The sequence below is a fragment of the Silurus meridionalis genome, chromosome 9 (genome assembly GCF_014805685.1).
Source record: "Silurus meridionalis isolate SWU-2019-XX chromosome 9, ASM1480568v1, whole genome shotgun sequence".
NCBI lineage: Eukaryota > Metazoa > Chordata > Actinopteri > Siluriformes > Siluridae > Silurus > Silurus meridionalis.
This window is the reverse complement of record NC_060892.1, coordinates 21,100,207-21,121,420: the sequence shown is the minus strand read 5'-3', so window position 1 is coordinate 21,121,420 and position 21,214 is coordinate 21,100,207. Positions and strand designations below refer to the sequence as shown.

At 37.3% G+C, this 21,214-nt stretch overlaps 1 protein-coding gene across 2 annotated transcripts; it reads left to right on the top strand.

The window, feature by feature from the left end:
* The first annotated feature begins 1,211 nt into the window (after positions 1-1,211).
* Positions 1,212-18,203, top strand: LOC124390748 (calretinin-like). 2 transcript variants are annotated; one of them, XM_046856721.1, is made up of 11 exons: positions 1,212-2,490; positions 3,590-3,666; positions 6,263-6,352; positions 11,876-11,956; positions 12,314-12,370; positions 12,454-12,531; positions 15,264-15,319; positions 15,945-15,984; positions 16,989-17,042; positions 17,249-17,320; positions 17,741-18,203. In XM_046856721.1, exons 1-11 carry the CDS (start codon positions 2,406-2,408, stop codon positions 17,858-17,860), a joined length of 810 nt encoding a protein of 269 aa, XP_046712677.1. In that variant the 5' UTR covers positions 1,212-2,405; the 3' UTR covers positions 17,861-18,203. The 2 variants fall into 2 exon arrangements, with proteins under 2 accessions (XP_046712677.1, XP_046712678.1); XM_046856722.1 differs by having other exon boundaries at positions 1,216-2,490; positions 17,744-18,203.
* Positions 18,204-21,214: the final 3,011 nt, after the last annotated feature.

The following is a 21,214-nucleotide window of genomic DNA, read 5'->3' as shown; positions in this document are numbered from 1 at the left end:
CATTGGACGTGTTTAGTGAGCTGTTGACTGTGAAGACACTAATTAGACTTCTTGCATCTTTTTGGTACAGACTTCTTAATAAAAAATAAAATGGCTAATGGCACAAAGATTCATCATTACAAAGCAAAACCCAGTGGTGTAAATGTTCACACAAACATTGACACTTTCATTGCCTGTTATTGCTGGACTATTACCTTAAAGTACCAAAAATGCAATGACATTTAAAAAAAAAAAAAAAAAAACCATTTTATAAGTTTATGAAGAATTAGTAGTAACTCTCAAAGTGGCCCTACATGATCATTTCAGTGACTTGTAGGCATTGTAGAATTTGCCACTTCACTAAAACTGCAGAAGCTCCAGAGTGCTATAGAAAAGAATGAATTCACGCTCCATAGCAGTAGAGGGCAGTGGTGTTTATGGAATTGAAAGAGGTAAACTGGAAGACTCTGTGCTGGTTAAGAAGCACCCAACTTAGTACATTGAGCACATTCTCCATGATGATGCTTTATTTAAAAAAAACAGCAAGCCGTCAGGCTCCTTAACACAGAACTGAACTGAAACTCGCGCACACACTCCACTGTGATGCTGATCTCTACTACCTGGACACAAACACACACTCATACTCATTTCACACATCCATATCTTCAGCACCACCCATATTTTATTACTTCATTATTACACAATGTTTACCTGCTGTTTTTGCACATGCTTTTGCTTGCTGCCATTGCTGTTTTGCACAAACTATTTTGTTTACTTACAAGTACACGCCTGTATTTAGTTCTCTTTTACACACTGCACTGTATAATATACAGTAGGTTTTACTGGCGGCGCTATTTGGTGTTTTGTGTATATGTCCTACACTGTCTTGTGTTGTCTTTGCAATGTCTGTCTTGCACTGTTTGCACCAGGTTGCACACGATGCACTTTATGTGGCGAGGACACTCACTAGTCCTCAGCTCTGTGTTTTCTGTTATGTAGCTTTTCGCTGTTTTATGTAGCACCAGGGTTCTGGAGGAACGTCTCATTTCACTGTGTACTGTGTCAGTTATATATGGTTGAAATGGCAATAAAAGCTTTTTGACTTGACTTGAAATAAGGTTAATTGCCTGAGCTAAAAAAAAAATTGGAATTTAATTGCAAAGAAAAAAACATTAAATATAGAAGAAGAAAAAAGTCCTTAATGTTAATCTGATAGCACTATTTCTATCACTGTAGAGGCCACACCTTCAACTGAGTGGAAGATGTTGAGGCCACGCCTCCACCTGAGTGAAAGATGTTGAGGCCACACCTCCACCTGAGTGGAAGATGGAGAGGCCATGCCTCCACCTGAGTGAAAGATGTAGAGGCCACGCCTCCACCTGAGTGAAAGATGTTGAGGTCACACCTCCACCTGAGTGAAAGATGTTGAGGCCATGCCTCCACCTGAGTGGAAGATGGAAAGGCCATGCCTCCATCTAAGTAAAAGATGTAAGGGCCACACCTTCACCTGAGTGAAAGATGATGAGGCCATGCCTCCACCTGAGTGAAAGATGTTGAGGCCACGCTTTCACCTGAGTGAAAGATGTTGAGGCCACGCCTTCACCTGAGTGAAAGATGTTGAGGCCACGCCTTCACCTGAGTGAAAGATGTTGAGGCCACGCCTTCACCTGAGTGAAAGATGTTGAGGCCATGCCTCCACCTGGGTGAAAGATGTTGGGGCCATGCCTCCACCTGAGTGAAAGATGTTGAGGCCATGCCTCCTCATGAGTGAAAGATGGAGAGGCCATGCCTCCACCTGAGTGAAAGATGTTGAGGCCATGCCTCCACCTGAGTGAAAGATGTTGAGGCCACGCCTTCACCTGAGTGAAAGATGTTGAGGCCATGCCTTCACCTGAGTGAAAGATGTTGAGGCCACAGTTCCACCTGAGTGAAAGATGTTGAGGCCATGCCTTCACCTGAGTGAAAGATGTTGAGGCCATACCTCTACATTACATCTTTATTTATGATTAACACTGGTGATTTGCACAGATAGTGAGAGATGAAGAGTAGCACATTGGGGTTTTAAGACAGAGCTAATAATCAAAATCAAAATTGATGTTTAGCATTCGCTGTAGAGCCGCTATCCAGCTCAGAAAAGATCATTCTTCTTAATCTAATTGATCATCTCGTATTTTTACTTAACTGCTTCTACTGATAGAGACAGAGTACTTATACATGTTTTCTTCAAATTAAAATACATTATACATGTTTGAAAAAAGATGGGGGGTGTTCCCACTGCGAGGGCATCAGGAGGAGGAGGAGGAGGTGGGGGTGTTATAAGCTGCTGTCCCAGTCGTGGTGGTACACACACACAGCACAGTCCTTTAGAGTGACTTGAAAGACGGAAGAAACGGTCTCATCCAGAGGGAGAAGAGAAAGTTACATTGATGGCTATTAACCCGCAGCACCTTCACCTGGCCGAAGTCACCGCGGCACACTTCATGACCGTGTGGAAACACTTCGACCGCCATGGTGAGTCAAACGGCCCTCAGGGGTCTCACATAAATCTATACATTAAGCAGCTAAAGCACTAAAAATATGTTAATCTTTCAATTCTTTAATGCTGTACATGTAACAGAAATAGGATTAATGAGTAAACAAAAAAAAAAGAAGAAATTGACTAAATTGTAAAATGATAATATTTACTTTTAAGAACCAACAAAAAATATACAGGAAACAAACAAATACATAAACAACCAGACAAAATAGTTTCCAGCAATTGACCATCATAAAAAAGATGCAATTTTAATTAAATCCATTTACAATGGAATAAAGGTGAATCTCTTACAGTTTGGAAGATTTCTTTTAGCCCATTATCTCACAGGATGCTGATTTTGCACTGCTCTGCAAAAAAATTCTTATCTTCCATGGACATGCCTGAGGGTCTGCAAATGGAAGATTAAATATTCATTCATGTTGAATCTGCTCACGTGCTTGTGATTAAGAGCACGTCACTCCCGACTGGTACCAAAAAAATTGAATTCTCTAAACTTAATTAGTGTTAGAGTATTTTATTCTACAGGTCGTGCTCAGATATAGTGAAATGAATAGCATGAATCATCTTACTGATGGAAACCTGTAAACCACTTCCATATGAATTCCATATTTTTCAGATGTTGATTTATTTTCCTTATGAAATAAAATAATTTTCCTGTTTAGAGTTTCATAAAAATATGCATATTTATACCACTGATGAAATGTTTCCCTCTTGGGTGGACATTCTAAACCCTGAACCCACTGCATGTAAAGGATGAGACCCTCTCAAAAATCAATAAAACTATATGAGAATCAGAATCAGAAAGATCTTTATTGCCAGGTATGTTTGCACTTACAAAGAACTTGTTTCAGTGACAGAAGCTTCCAGCTGCACTTAAAAAAAGAAGTAAAATAGAAAGAATAATAATAATCAATAACAAAGGGAGCACCAATAATCCTTTCAGCCGTTCGAACCGTCCCCTGTAGTCTTCTGATGTTGTTGCTGAGCCGAAAAAGATTATGTATTAGTACTTAGCCTGAGCTTGTACGGTGATCAAGTCTAAATAATATGCTCTGAATTTCTGCTGTTTCCTAGGAAATGGCTATATTGAAGGAAAAGAGCTGGAGAGTTTTTTCACGGAGTTGGAGGCAGTGCTCCGAGGAACCAGCACAGTGAGCATTAACCAAAACACACCACTTACTCGAATCTCTGTTTATCAGACAAGACACAGTCAGAGTCGGAGGGTTCTGAATTATCTGGAGGTGCAAGCCTTGTGTCAGTGTTGAGACGAATCAATACCCTGCTTACATGGTTTTGTTATCATTCAAATGAAAGAAGCAGGACTTTAAACTGTAGTAGCAGTTATCACAGAGTTATGAAATGACTAATGTTTGGGAGGAAAACCACTCTGAATTCATTCCATCTTCTCATTATCTCTATATAGTTTACGTTTCTGCTCTAAAGTTCTTTTGAAGAGTTTAATCCATTTAGAGTTCCACAATCCCTCCTAAAATTAAAAGCATCAGCAAACATTTTTGCCATCTTGATGTTACTCTATGTGAAATTACACTATTGTTCTTATTTGTCTAAATATCCTTTATTTGAACTTTTCCCTGATATTTTATGAAATAGTTATATATGTGAAATATAGTTGGTGTTACTGAACCAAATATTGTTTTTTGAGGTGTGTGTGTGTGATGACATAAGCATGCAGACTGCACAATTTGACCTGAATATGATACAATATTCAGTATGATACAAAATAATACGATAATTGTATTCGTAAGCACATACAATGTCTTAAATGATTTACGTAAAAACATTTGTGAAATCATCCAGTCTTATGATAGACGTAACAGATGTGAACATGATTTTATGTGTTGTCCCACATGACTAAGTGAGTAGAATAAAGAATAATCATGCGGTTGTCTAATGTGTCATGTGGCACATCCAACACAATGCAGCACAGTACATAAAATCATGTAGGTAGCAGTCAAGAGCTCAGTTAATGTTCACATCTCTCATAAGACTGGATGACTTGAGTATTTAAATATACTACAAGCAGTTACTGCTGATCCCCTGCTATAATTTTTTACACATAACAGTCTCTTCAGAAAAGTAGAATAAGCAAAAAAAAAGCATGTGGGCGGAGGGTCTGCAGTCTGAAACACCATGTTGATAAAAAAAAAAGACCAGAAGAGTCTGACCAGACTGAACAATACACCAACAATAGCAGCAGATCACATCAAGTTCCTCTCCTGTCAGCCAGGATCAAGTGTCTAAGAGACACATTCAAGCTGGACAATGCTACGAAAAACGAAATGATTTCTTTTAACTGTCCAATGTGCATGAGTCTCTAACCATAATAATAATAAAATAATAATAATAATAATAATAATAAATAATCCTGTTGATGGCCGTCCTGTCAGCTCCTATGCAGTCTATCCACCTCAGCAGTTGACGTGTTGTACATGCAGAGACTTTTCTGTTCACCACGGTTGTAAAAAGTAATTATTTGGGTTTATATATCCTTTAATATATTTTGGCACATCAAACCATAACAAGGAATTTTTACCCACAGAACCATCACGTTCCCAATGTTTTTTGCTCGTTGTACCATTCTAGAGACTGTAACATTAGCCTGTTCGGTACCCACAACTATGAAACTATTAAAGTCACAGAGATCACATCTATTCTTCCTTCAGATTTTTGATGTGAACATTAATTGCATCTCTTGAGCTCTGTATACCTGAGTGAAATTATAGATGCCCTACTGCAAAATGTACTTCAAGTTAAAAGTTACCAATTCCAATATGACTTGTGTAAATAGTTAAAGCATGTGATTTGAACAGTACTTGAGTATTTGACTCATATTGAATGTAGGCTCAAAGATGCTCTTGTCCTCAACATGCTTCATGTCAGAATGAAACAAAGATCAAACAAGTCAATCTAAAAATAATAATAATAATAGTAATTGTAGTAGTTGTAAAGCAATCTTTCTTAAAGGTATCTACAGTGAACAAATACAAATTACAGTATCATGTCACAAAGTAAAAAAGATCCAATAAAATTCAATGGGCAAATAAAATAAAATTAAATAATTTTAGTTGAGGTTAAACTAAATATTTAGAGCTAATTGTGATTTGATGCACCTCTCATTCTCAGAAAGAGGCCAAAATGTACTTGACCAGCAAATGCTGGTCACTCAAAGACAGCAGATAGGGGATCTTCAGCAGATGAGCAAACTGTAATTGGTAACGGTGACTGTCATTTAAAACATCGTTGTTATGAGTCACATACTGACTCATAAATGTAGTTGAGCAGAGAATAAAAGTTGTTTATATCTTTGATACTCAGTAAAACTAGAAAGTAAACAAAAATATACGCCAGATGATATATGCCACATGAGTGAATGATTGGAAAACTGCATAAATGTGCAGGTGTACAGGTGTTTCTATTGAAGAGGGCAGTAATTGTGCATTGATTGTTTCATCACTTATTGTGTGGGTCCTAAAATGGCCAGTAAATGTACATAAGCCCTTACCATTTTTTTTAAGTTCATAAAAATGGTGTTTATGGGACCTGTTTATTTTATCATGCTTAGTCCACTGCATGTGTACTGCTAAGTTATGGATTTGTATTGTAATGTTTATTGATTTACAGACTGGAGTTATTTCAGCATATAACGTATGTTGCACTGCACAATGCATCTTCTAGCCAGCCATTCATTCCAGGCTAATGCTCCATATCTGTGTTTTGGGATTTAAGGATTCTGCAAATGGCGCTTTAAAAGAGAAGATGCAAGAGTTCATGAAGAAAGTGGAGAAAAATGCAGATGGGAAGATCGAGATGTCAGAGGTACATCATTCTCACTTTTTACATTTCCTGTGTAAGAATCTAAATCTTGTAAAAAAAAAAAAAAAAAAGACAAAAGCAAGCCCACATTTTTAACACTGCATGAATAAAACATTAGTTGGAACATTTGCAATAACACATGACTCGGGTAGGCTAATGAAGCTTCATCAGACACATGTGATAGTATTGATTGGGTTTTTATTTTCAGCATTGATTTTCTTTAGAAAGTATGTGTATTGATTGTGCTACCTCTGGATATAAAACAGAATATGAAGAAGCAAATAAATCACCAGTGAACTTTAGATGAATGTCAAATGGCATTAGTGTCACGATGTAGAGCGATATTCATTTACAGATGAACTGAACATAATGAAAGAGAACAAGCTACATGTACATGATCATTGTTGTGAACTTGATGATCTACACCAGGGGTCACCAACCTTTTTGAAACTGTGAGCTACTTCTTGGGTACCGATTAATGTAAAGGGCTACCAGTTTAATACACACAGTTCTCAGTTTGATCCGAAATAACAAATTTGCTCAATTTACCTTTTATTATATGTTATTATTAATAATTAATGATATTCATCTATGTGAAGACACTGATCAGGTCAATGATTTCTTATAATAATTATCAACAATGATTTAACAGCTATTTTGAAAAAAGGCCGGCGGGCTACTCATGCGGTCCTTGTGGGCACCATGTTGATGACCCCTGATCTACACCAATATGACCACTGATATACAGAGACATTCATACTGTCCAGACCAATCTTTGGCTTACAAAATCAAATTTTAGAGTAGTTTAGTTCTGTACTAAGTTTAATACTTAAAAGTACATAAAAAATATCATTAGTGAACATGAGCTGCTTATCTAGAGTAAATTATTAGAGTAAATGTCACTTTAATGGTTATACTACAGTATACTAGGCTTAAAAATTCGACAAGAATGTATTTACATCTTTCTGAGCATAATAATGGAGAGAAATTGAAGGCTTTAGGTCTCCTGATGCTTAAAACTTTGCTTGTGGACACAGTTAAGGTTAAGGTCTTACAGTTATGAGATTGTGGATGTTGTAGCACAGAAAGCTTTGCCACCAAACATATGCTATTGAAAAGCTGAAGAAAGTTTAAGTTCCTTAAACATGTCCATTATTCATCTTCTTCAGCAAGATTTATGACTTATTAATCTCATGTTAGCAAACTAGATTCTAACTAGCAAGCTAAGCCTGCTAAATTCTTAGTTAGCAATCTGACATGATTAGTTGCTGTTTAGCTGAGATACAATAGTTGGTACAAAGACAGAGCTTCTCCTTCCATTTGTGGTTTGAGAAGTGGTTAATCCGTTGTAATACACTATAGTATCTAACTGTGATAATGCACACAAGCAATAATCAGGCACACAAGCATTAAACTAGCATTTAATTTTGGAGAATGTGAAAATGTAAATGGTTGGGTGGAGAACGGGTGTAGTAGAACACTTTAAAGCTAAATTTAGAAGATAATTCAAAAAATAAATGCTTGTATCGAAACAGGAACTCGCCGAGAATATCACTATTCACCATTGAGGCTAATAAACAGGCTGTTGGCATAAATCGAACTAGAAAACACAGGCTATTCAATGATAAGTCTCTCTAAAGAGTGTTTCCTTGCTTGCCACTGTGCCTGGATTAGCAGCTTTTTATTCTAGTATGGAAATTAGGGTCACTGGTTAAAGCTCACTGAGATGTCACATAGACAGATGAGGTTGCTGATGCTCAAAAACAAAACCCACTAATCCAGAAAGAGATTGCATATCTCGCTCCACTTCTCTGTTTTTCCCTCCATCTCCCAAGTTCCACATGAATGCATTTCCTCGTGAACCTTTTCGACTCTGCCAGCATGGATTGCAAACATTGCATACATTCCATTATTTATTTGTAGTGTGTATTTGTCCAGAGCTCCTTATAAGTGATTTAGAATTTAGGCTTAGCTTGAAACTGCTAAATACTGACAGGGATAAAAGACATGCAAGATTAAATTTACACAATTTCACCAGATGAAGACAGTAAAAAAAAAAGACAGTAAAACTAGTTATAACAAAACAGCAATTAAAAATATAGACCTAAAAGCTAGCATTATGCATGTACAAGGTGGAGGTTTCGAGACTAATGGTGCTAACTGGTGCAATTCTCAATGTGTGCGTTACCACGTCTGCGATTTTATCATCAGCAAGTTAGAACAAAGAACAAACAAAATTCTGCATGAAACTTGGCAAATCTAAAACAGAGACTTTTGACAAGGCATACGTCTGACATGCGGCGATGCTGCAACGAGTCATTTGAGGTGTTTTGAGTGGCACGAGTGCTACAAGAGTGGAGGAACATCAATGGAAGATGACGACAGATCAGGAAGCCTTTCAATGATCTCAACCACTTATAATGTGAAAACCATTCGGCAACTTGTGCATGATGATCGTTGGAGAAATATCCGCACAATGTCAGATTTGCCTCCTGCTGACTTCACCCTCTACCTGAAGATAAGGATCCAGCATGAATCACAGAAGGTGCTTGACACACTTCTAAAGAAGTCTTCTAAAACACATTCCAGAAGTGGCAGGAACGATAGGAGCACTGTATTGCTGTGCAAGGGGACTATTGTGAAGAAGACAGTTTGTAAATGTTGATAAATAAAATATTTTCTTGTAACAGAGCTTAGTTTTGAAACGTTTTGATACCACCTCGTACATTATTATAGTATAATTTTATAATATTCATTACCCGATTCTTGCACATTGCTACATCGCATTGATATCAAATGGGATAACATGGAAGGAATTTATACTGGCTTATACAGAATAGGCTTTCAGATTAATTTGAATTTCAATTAATTCGCTTAGCCAGTACATTTCACAAGATAAGAATCCACGATGAACTGTGACTATTTTACAGCTCTACATAAGTTATTATTCTATGTACAAACAAGTGACAGATGAACGCTAAACAATAAGCCATTTTAATGGCACATTAATCCTAATGGCTTATCGAATCTTGTAGGACATGTAGGACATGACAATTTTAACAAGCTTAAGAGACAGATTAAAGAAAGAGGGATGTGCTGGAGGAAAAGGCAAAACAGGAAAAGGGATAAGACCAGAGAAAAAGTACAATATTATTAAAAAGGAGGTAAAAGAGATAATAAAGATCATGCAGAGAATAGAAAGAGAGAAGGGTAGTAGATGAAACAAAATAGAGCAAGGGTAAACTGAGTAATAGAGAACTGTAGGGCGGAATGAGGGGAGGAAAAATAATAAATGAGAAAGAGGGAAAGATAGGCAGAAGAGAAAAGGCTAAGATAAAAAAGAAAGGATGGCAGAGGGGAAACTGAATTAAAACGGAGATATGAAGATAGGGAGAGATGAACAAAGATGAAGAAGCATGGGTGGAAGAAGGGGGTGAGATCAAGGGCAAAGGAGAAGAAAAAAATAAGGCAATATAGTGGCAAAAGGGGAAAGAATAGAAAAACGTCTTCTTCTTCTTTGTATTATTATGTACGATATCCTGGAAAGACTGTTAGCATACTAACATATTTTACTAAGCACTGTAAAATCTCCTTAAAACATTTAGGGATTAGTCTACTCGGGCGGACATCAGCCCTGATTTCCAGGCCACTGGACCTCCTGGTGTGCGAGTAACATGGCGGAAACAGCGAACAAAAACTAAAGTGATGTGTTTGAAATGCGATGAAGGCTCAAGTGCTGAAGGTTTTCAAGACTTCACTTGTTTAGCTGAAGTGAGTTTAGGCATCTTGGCTTGTGTTAAAATCATATCCCACAGTTATGAAATAAAATGAACACATTGCAAACCTTATTGCTATGGTGTTGAATTATCATGTTTGTTAGGAGGTCAGGCAGAAACGCGATAACATCAAACATGTAAGAACGAATAGTATATTGAGAAGCAGCCTGTGTGACAAATGGGTTTTGCTTCAGATTTTAGCAAAGATTATACTGTACCTTATTTAGGATTAATACTGTGACTGTGCAGAGGATTATAGGGGCTGTAGTTGAAGGTGTGACCTTTTCACGTGATCCTGATATCACTGCTTTATCGGTGCAAGGAAGTTTAATACACGTGTAAACCTGTCTCTGGTAGCGCAAATGTCTGTAAGCCGATGCTTCCACTAAATCTGACATATGCAGTCTGCTTTTCTCTTGCATGGTGCTCTGTCTTCGCTCTAGTTCACTGAAAGCTAATTGTGTATTCCCAGAGCCCTGGAGATGCACAATAGACTGAGCAAACATGTTTGCTTAGAAGCACCAATGGAAAATTTGGATTTAAGGGACAGATATAGAGTGACAACAGCATTGGAGTCACCGGAGAGAACATTAAGTAGTTAGGAAGTTATATAATCATGTGAGCAGCATTATACCAAATGCTCTGTAAGAAAAATATAGCACATGAAGTGCTTTCTGTATTCCGAAAATGTCTTTTCCTAAGCTGAACGAGAACCCTGAGCGTTAATGGCTGTATAAGAAACCATGTCTGCACTGAATACGATGATGTAGTGTACTCATATAAGACAACTGCGTGTGCGTTGATAGCTTCCATTACTTCAAGTTACAAATGTGTAAACACTGAGAGGATTAGATCAACAATTTTGAATACAATATAGACAAGTGATTTAGATTTATGAACAGCCTAATGAAGCCTGGAAATGAATAATATATATACAAACTAAGCAATGTCATTTGACCTCAAATACTATCAGTATCAGTACTTGAGTGATTCTCTTCCTCAACGGAGTGCAGTATTTTTCAATTCTTATCATCAATATGTGATGACCAACAGCAAAACAAGAATCACCATCTTTAGGAAACCACCCTGATGTCCCTCCATCTGATTTCATCATATAAAATGTAAGGTTCCAGTTACATTTACCTGAATTTAAGATTCCTATTAATGGTGGAAAAAAGCTATACATTCATTAAAACATACATACATAGAAAACATAGTTAAATGCAGTAGTTTGGGTATTTCAAAATAAATGCTATAAGAAAATCTGTAGAAAACATTGAAAAGTGAATTGAACTGAACTGAACAGAAAGTTAAGTAGACAGATGGCTAGAGAGCTTTGGTGTCCAGAGTATGAAGAGTTTTTCTCTTAGCATGGTTGGTTTTTCGGTACGAGAGGAAGAGATAACGGAGAGCATGAAATGGGTTTCTGTCATGCACATCAAGAACTCACAGGCCTTACAGATTCACTGTATGGAGTGTGAGCTGTGGAGTCTGTGTGTGAAGGATGGTCAGGGTTGAGAAGTTACATTTGGAGATGCAAAATAATTGAAGGCTTATGTGTTTATGTGTGTGTGTGTGTGTGTGTGTGTGTGTGTGTGTGTGTGTGTGTCTGCAGGTGATTTGTTTTTTAATATAGAAAGTCAGTTTTCCTTAAATTTGCCTTACCCAAAATATCCGATCCTAGACCTAAAAGTAAATCCAAACATCTTGATGGATTTTCAAGTTTTATTCACTCCCTGTGTTCTTTCAGCTGGCTCAGGTTCTGCCTACGGAAGAGAACTTTCTGCTGTGTTTCAGACAGTTTTTGGGATCCAGCATTGAATTCATGACGGTATTAAACACACACACACACACACACACACACACACACACACACACACACACACACAGTATTTCACAGCGTTATTTAATGGGCTGCAGGATACAGAAACTCTGTGTGTGTGTGTGTGTGTGTGTGTGTGTGTGTGTGTGTGTGTGTGTGTGTGTGTGCACGCGCGAGGTGAAAGAAGGTGACATAATGCAGCAAAATGTGTGCACAGCATGAGGGCTATGGGGAAAAAAAAAGAGGACTATATGATTTATGTCTAATATTTTTGTCCAGTATTACATTCATAAATTGTATTAAAATGTAATTACCAAAGTAACGAGGTAATTTATTAATTTCAATAAAATGTTTTTTACATCATAGGCATGGAGGAAATACGACACGGACCGCAGTGGATTTATTGAGGCTAATGAATTAAAGGTAATAATAAAATATAAACAAGTAAAATAAACAAATAAATAAACCAACATTATGCACTAATTACAACTGCTTTGTTTTTTAAGAGTTTCCTGTGTGACCTCTTGAAAAAAGCGAACAGACACTATGATGACAAAAAGCTGAATGAGTACACACAAACTATTGTAAGTAGTGTGACACACACACACACACACACACACACACACACACACACACACACACACACCATGTTAATAGTACAAGCAAAGTTCTGTGTTATTGTATTTATTGGTGCATACTGATAATATTTACTTTAAATATTGTATTTAAAATGATTGGCACGTTTGGTAAAGGTGAACTGACATTTTGATGCAAAACTATTTTTACTTTTCGCTCATATACCAGGGTAAAACTGATACAATGAAAAGGATAAAATTAGTAGTTCCAAAATTATTGACCCCCAAAGAAATACTTGAAATTAATGCAATTGTGCATTGTTGAACCAAACACACTTTTCTATCAACAAAGAAATTATTAAATCAGCACAACAGCAATGTTTTAAAGAGACATTCCCAGTTTCTAACTTAATGGCCTACTTTAAATAGGAAATCAATACAATATGAGAGAATTTAATAAACACTAACGCAAGAATCACATCAGTGTCAAATTCTAAAACTTCAGGTGCATTTCTTCAAAGAAGAAATTTGGACCTGTCTTCTTCTAACATGAAAAGTGAAGACTGATCCTTAGGCTGGAATTTGATCACATGTATATAATCTTGAGATATGAAACAGTTTCTGTGTGAACAAACTCAAAACTTGACAAACATACAAACTATCATGTTTATGAAGCACATTTATAATTGGTATGAAATCAGAGTCTTGAACAATAGTATTGAATCAAGAAAACACACAAAAGCATTCCAGTAGATGATTAGCTTCATGAGACAACTGTCCAATATCCAGTCAATTCATAAAAATTCAAGGTGGTGTTGTCAGCATATATGCAAAACCTTCACAAATGCTTATACATACAATATGCTCATAGGGTAATGCATAAACGATTTGCAAAACAGCTAGGGAAGGGGGATGAAACATTGAATGGTGCAGGAGAACCATTTTTTGCATTTCCATACTCAATACCTCAACCATTAGCACTTAATAGCCAAGATCTGGAAATTGATGCCTAAAGCTTCATCCAACAGCAACCACTTATATACAAAGCTGCATGTAAAGATGCCACACTTTGTGTCAGTAGATTTCTTTTTTCTGCTTCAGCAGCATGTCTTCAAAGTATACCATGTCCAGAGCAGTAGAACAAGCCACATGCATTTAACTGGATCTATTCTTATTGTAGAGCTTTAACTCATACACTACATGGGCAAAGGTTTGCAAACACTTGAATGTAGTAATCATACTGTATATGGTTTTGAATATCATTGCAGATTTATTTCTTCTTCTCTTTTGCAGTTAACTCCACTCATCATGGAAAATCTCTAGATTTTTGCAGTTGGCTGTGAAAATTTTTATTTATTCAGCTACATGAGCATTAGTATGATCTGGTATGATGTTGGTTAAAAGGAGGCCTGGGGTGCAGTCAGTGATCCAGTTTATCCCAAAGGTGTTCAAAGGTCAGGGATCTGTGCAGGACACTCAAGTTCTTCCACTCAGACTTAGCAAATTGTGTGTTCATGGAGCTTGTTTTATTCCTGCTGGAACATGTTTGAGCTATGTTATTCTAGTAAAAGGAAATCTAAATCTTAGGACTACCCATCCAATTGTGTACCGCCAATTTGTTGGCCACAGTTTGAAGATAAACCAGGTGTAGGTCTGACGGTCAGGTGTCCAAAAACTTTAGGCCATAGAGTGTACCATGCCAGACTAACCTGAGAATACCAGCATTTGGCACATTTCTAGGACCAGGTGAACTGGGAACACATTAAAAAAATTCCTGTAATACAAAACAGCTGATTGGAAACGGCTATAAAATCCTTGAGAACAGAAATTTCCATCCAGTTGGTGGTCAAACAAAATAAGGGGCTCCTAATACAAGTTATATTAACCACAGCATAGTGCTAATGCTCACATATTACTGACTCCATGACAAAACAGCTGAACAGCCAGGCAGAGTTCACAAGAGGTTCAATACAAACATGCATATATTCCTGGTCCTGCATAGACACACAAAACATTAAACAGTCTGCCAACCGTCGCAGTGCAAAAAAAAAAAGAAACACTAACTAGCAACCTGCATAGGAACCTGTTGCTGATCCGATCCTACAGAAACTCATTGGTACATTGTAAACAACAACCTTGTCATACATTGATGCCAATCACTGTGAATGGAATAATAAATATTACATTTATTTACCTATAGTTTCCTTTATACCCATGCAAGTTCTATATTTCCGTTTCTGCCAGGAAACAATAGAAACCTGTAGAAATAAGAGACACCTCTGGGATATTTGAGAAACCCAAATACCTCTCTCCAGCAAAGCGAATCCCCAGTGAAATAGACCAACAACGAACATAAAATTATGTTTAATTGTTACTGAGCTCAACTTTAACCGGCTATGCAATGCTGGTGTCTGTTATGGATCCTGCCATCCAATTATAAACGCCTATATTTACTAAAAATCAACCATAAATCCAGATAACAAACACCAGGACAAAACTTTTATTTAAAAGTACTGCAAACAGTATCATGAACAAGCAGGTGACTGCAATTAGAAAAGGAGCTTGACATGGTCATATGATTAGATTGTGCACTGAGGATCATGGGAGCTGTAGTCTGCTTTTTGCTCTTTATGGAATGTAGGATTTTTGTTAGAGCATAATTGACATGCTTTGGATTCTAATTAAGTGTTTGTAAATACTTATAGATTGTAAAGGATTTACTGTTCTGTATCCTATTACAGCTGAAGATGTTTGACCTGAACGGCGATGGAAAACTAGGACTGTCCGAGATGGCCAGGTGAGAATCCGAAATGTATATGTGTGCCCTGTTCAGACCAGGGCCAGTTCTAGCCAATTATATTAGGGTGGTAGTAGCCCTGAAACCTAATCCAGTTCTCCAAATAACTAATATTTACAAAATTGAATACAAAATGATAACATTATATATATATATTATTATTTTTTTTTCTTTTCCAAGTTTTTTTTTTTCATCACTTAACCAAAGACAGTATCAGGACATTATATAACCACTTTACTTAATTGGCATTAAACAAACAAACAAACAAAAAAGTCTAAATCTAACTCTAACTTTGTTTGAGTGGACATGATTAAATGGGCTAAGGGTGGGCTAAGCGTACCCCCTGCCCACTGCTGCTTGCTGCAATTGGCTGTTTGGTAGCTGGTCTACACAAAACAGGGAAGTTAGCATTTTCGTTTCCTGGCCCTGCGTGAGGAAAAAATGCTTCGGCTTCATATATCACTGGAAGGAAACACAACTCTGGACATGAGTTTTTATGAGACACAGTAGACTAAGCTTCAGACTGGGAGACATTGGGAAGATTGTAGAAGCTTTAGCAAAAAGATGTGTTTTTTTCCTGTATCTATGTGAACATTTCCTCAGAAATATGATTGTGTGTCTCCAGGCTGCTTCCAGTGCAAGAAAACTTCCTGCTTAAGTTCCAGGTAAACTTTATTTTTGTGAAGGACTTCAGTGTTATTGTTTACAGTACTAAGTGTCTCTCAGGCAGTCATGTGTGACTCCAGATTTGTTTTTTTGTCCATTTGCATGTCATCAAGTAAGAAAGTTATAAGGCATAACATTTTTTCCTTTTCTTCCATAATTTATTCCTCTCAAAATGTTCTGCTGTTGAACCGACGCTGATTTCTATGTTCAAGCTAAGTAGATACCACCAAGCGCCAATCGCAACAAGTTCCAACCAGAGCGCGCACGACCCTGATTGGTGCTTTGCTGTGTGATTGACCAGTTACGTTTTTATTCACTCATAAATAAAAAGGGACAACTGATTTTGCAAAGTGTAGTCGAGTGATAGGTAATAGATTTGAAAATGTCGTGACATTAAAGTAAAAGTCTCTCCAAAATAAAATACTTCGGTAAAGTACACATACATAAATTAGTTACTTAAGTACAGTAACAAATATAGTTTTTATACATTATGTGGAAATAATTTTGGACAAACAGAACCGTTTTTTTTAACCACAGTTTGGGATAATTTTGCTCCTAAGGCCAAAGTTTGAAGGCAAAGCTGGAGCAGAATCTGCATGCAATTTTAAAGGCTTTATGCAGATTGGCACATCTGAATCTACATCAAAACCTGACCTGAAAAGCTTTTTGCTTTCCATATTTTATACAGCTTTCTACCATTCAATGAAATATTAAACAGTCGAAGAGAGCAGAGACGTTGCGGCGGCTGCTGCTTCTAAATACATCTGTAGCACTTACTAGAACCGTGCACAGATTGAGATAAACCTTAAATTCAGCTGTTCACACAGATAAATGTACTGTTTTTTAGTATCAGCTTTGCTTCTGAATAATTGAGTCTGTACAAAAGATAGTTTATATTTCCAGGGATTACAATGTAATGTCAATATGCAAAAAAGTGCACGTGTAAATACTCATGCATTGTTCAGTTCCTCCTCTTAATACAGAATATCCTCTTCTTTATTAGAGCTTCAAGCTATCCTCTGATGAGTTTGATGACATTTTCACTTTCTATGATAAGGTGAGAAATATTCCGTACTTCTGCTGTTGGGCGTCATTTGGGAAAGTGTCGCTTCAGCAGTCTTCTAGACTGTAATCGCAATACTCCATCATATTAATACAATAGTGAAACTCGGAGACTGAATAATGTGTTTTCTCCCGCTTGTTTAAATCTTCACAAATCCTTTTTCTGAAGGTTTTCACACTCAGCGTGTTTTATTGTTTCAGGATGGAAACGGATACATCGATGAACAGGAGTTGGATGCGCTGCTGAAGGATTTATACCAGAAACAGAAAATGGTATTTTATATATATATATATATATATATATATATATATATATATATATATATATATATATATATATATAAAAGTCTGGTTTTAATTATGAGGTGTTCATTCCAACCGGCTAACAAATACTGGCATGATGTAGACAAGCGAATAGAAAAACCTCTGAAGAAGCTAAACTTAGTAGGTAGATGATGCGTTATAATTTAGAAGCACTCCACATATGAAATATAAATGACATCAGTGTGTTTAACTGAATTCATACAACTTTTGAGTTTGAATTTAAAGCACAAGTTTAAACTTTACAGTTATAAATAAAATCTGACATTTAGACATGTCCAAAGAAGTACTTGTTGATGTGACCTCCCTTTTCACTGCACTGACTGTATCTGTGTGTGTGTGTGTGTCTGTATGTGTTTGTGTGTTTATAAGCAGGAGGCTGATACAGATAGCCTGGCCAGTTCAAAGAAGAGCATCATGGCCCTGTCTGATGGAGGAAAGCTATTCCGTACTGAGCTGGAGATCGTTCTGTGCAAGGAGCCCACTGTCTGAGCTCTGAACTTTGACCCTGTCATCCAATTCCACTCAGTCCAGATGCATGTGCTTGTTCCCTTATTGAGCTCATCCAAACAAATGTATTTCATGTCACACTGAACTCTGTGACTCATCTAATATCTATATATATCTATATATCACTTTACATTTGAACATTCTGAACTACAGTGATATGATTAGCCACTGTTTAATTTCTCTGCTCTCACTCCATTTTGAGATTTCTATTTCTCTTTATCTCCTTCCATCTCCCTCCCTCCCTCCCTCTCTCTCTCTCTGTATCTATCTATATCTATCCATCTTCGCTGAAATAAATATCCGAGGACAAAAACTGCTCCTCTTCCTTTTCTTTTTCTCTATGATCCACCTACGTTAAGCATCACTACTGACAACCTTCTTCTAACACCAGTCTTTTTCAGTTATCTGTCCGTCTCTACAGCACCATGATGCTGCCACCACTAAGCTTTACCATGAGTTTGGTGATACACTGTTAGTATTCTGACACCCACTCTGCTTTGCTACAAGGAAAAAAAATGTCCAGAGAGGCTTTTTATCCACATTTGAAAATTACTATATGGGATTTGGGTATTTATTGGTTTTTATATATATCAGACAAAATCTGTCTGCCAATTGGAAAGCTAGTAGCTTTACTGATACCACAGTAATTCCATTCTACTGGTCTACAGATCTACCATTTCCCTTCATTCTCCAAAATCACCACAGAGAACAGTGAACTATTTCCAACACTGTTTCCAGCAAAAATATAACCGGCATTTAGCATCAGCTTATGTTACCCATAACAGGTGTCTATGATATAATAGTTGCTGACCGTAGCTAGTGATAAAAAATAGTGAATTCTTGTAATAAGCGTGAAATCCTCCATAATCCCCTTGATTTTAAAATGGAGAGTAAGGAGGCACACGTGTGCTGGTTGATGAATGTGTTAATCCATGCGCTCTGAGGACTTGTGAGATAAGAGTTTTGCTGACGGCACACTCACGGAAGGAACTGATCTCTATTAACAACTAATCACTGGCGAAGCATGGTCCATTTTTCACAGAGATAACTCCAAAGACAACTTCTATAGGACAAGGACGAGTTTTGTGTTGAGAAACAGTGAAGTGCGTGCACACACACACACACACACACACAGATGTTATCATCTTTCCAGCTCTGGTACTCATAGAGGGAAAACAATAAACTGGAGCTGAAGCTAGAGGAGCTGTTTTTACAACCTACTTACATTAGGCTTTTGATATTAGACTTTTTAATTGGCCAAAATCACCCTCGGTTCACTGCTGTGACGTTGGAGCAAAGGACAACTTTAGATAAGTTGGCGAAGAAGATGAAAAGGGGCGGGGCTCTGTTTCTGGACCGAGAGCCATTTAATCTTAAGGCTGTCCTTACAAGTGAAGTTGTTTTTCTATTTTTTATTATTTTCCAAAAGAATCCTTCAAGGCATGTAAACCTTTCAATCAGTAAAATAGAGTACAGTTACAGTATGTAGTGTGGTCAATTTGACATTTTCAGTCCAAGTAGAGGGAAATAAACAAGTATGTACATGTACTGATATGTTCTTGCATACATAATGACTCGAGCAGGAAATAAATATTTAACATCAGGCTCTTACTTTTATATACAAAAACAATCACAGTAAACTTACATTTACTTAAAAACAGTACATACTGACTGATAAGAAAGATCAGCATCTATAGTCCAAGGTTAGATAACACCTAGCCTTTGCATGTTCCTTTTGTGTATATGCAATAAACCAGGTCATTTAAAACTTTGAATATTTACTTTAAATATACAAACAAATATATAGGTTTTATTTTCATTTTAAAAATCCTTCCTTAGCATAATTAAAAGCTTTACACACTCTTGGCATCCGGACAGTTCATTTCTCCAAACATTCAGCTAAAATGCTTTACCATGCCTCTTATAAAACTTGCCAAATATGTTATTTATCAGTTGGAGATTTCTTTCTGACCTTGTGATCCAGTTCATCCGAGAACAGTTCAAAAGGATTTAGGGGCAGTGACTGGTCCATGATGGATAACACTATAGCTGACTGTGTGCTCTCTAAATAACATGTACAGAGCTTGGACTTATGCTTCAGGTCATTGTATTGTAGAATTGTTTTCAGTTAGTCACAGTCCATAATTGCATGGTGTTGAATAGTGTTTATGTTAGTTTTAACCCAGAATGAGTTTTTTTTGCTCCAAAACAACCACACACCATTCATCTTCTGTTGAGTCCAAAATGTCAGTTTTGGACTCATCTATCCGAAAAACTTTCTTTCAGTAATCTACTGTCCAATTCTTTTTAGTTCAAAGAATCTGTCATCTACATTTTACATTCTACATTTGTGGCATTTAGCAGACGCCCTTGTCCAGAGCGACGTTCAAAAGTGCTAGAATGAATAAATCACTAGATACACTAGGCTACAACTTAAGATAAATCAGGATACTGCTCTGTTGCTTGATGACAGCCAGGGACTCCACTGTTCAGACATTTTTAGGGGAAGTTCATTCCACCACCTCGGTGCCAGAACAGAGAAGAGCCTTGAAATATACTTCTTTTATCCTAAGAGAAAAGGGGAACCAGTCCAGCAGTGCTGGAGGATCTTAGACAACGTGGTGCAATAAGAGGTGTGATGAGGTCTCTTAGGTAAGAGGGTGCTGGTAAATTTTTGGCCTTGTAGGCAGGCATTAGTGTTTTGAATCTGATACATGCAGCTACTGGAAGCCGGTGAAGGGAGCACAGCAGTGGGGTGGTGTGGGAGAACTTGTGCAGATTGAACACAAGTCACGCAGCTGTGTTTTGGATCATTTGCAGTATACGAATAGAGTTCAGAGGAAGACCTGCCAGCAGAGAACTGCAGTAGTCCAGTCTCGAAAATGACAAGAGACTGAACAAGCACCTAGGCATCCTGTGTGGACAGAAATGGTTGAATCCTTCAGATGTTGTAGAGAAGAAATCAACAAGAACTTGCCACATTAGCAACATAAGGAGAAGGACAGTCCGTGGTCACCCCAAGTTTGTGAGCAGTGGCTGAAGTGGAGAGCAGAGAGTTATTCAGAGATCTTGACCTGGGGATGAATCACCTGGGATGACCAGCAGTTCTGTTTAGCTTGGGTTGAGTTTTAGTTGATGAGCACTCATCCATGAAGTACATAAAAGTACAGTGCATACACACACAAACAAAAAGATACACAACCAGCAAGGTTGTTGAGACATCAGTATTCAACTGCTGTTATTTTTCAAAATCCAGCTTTAAAATCATATTTGATTGAGGTTGTGTTCAGGTCTCTGCATCCCTCTTAGACTGTATAATGTAATTTTTTTTTAGTG

Bases quoted from the DNA above. Each gene is read 5' to 3' on its own strand.
- LOC124390748 (XM_046856721.1), top strand. From the start codon at position 2,406: ATGGCTATTAACCCGCAGCACCTTCACCTGGCCGAAGTCACCGCGGCA. The intron at 11,957-12,313 runs GTATTAAACACA...TTTACATCATAG, and splicing joins CCAGCATTGAATTCATGACG to GCATGGAGGAAATACGACAC. The intron at 15,320-15,944 runs GTGAGAATCCGA...GTGTGTCTCCAG, and splicing joins GGACTGTCCGAGATGGCCAG to GCTGCTTCCAGTGCAAGAAA.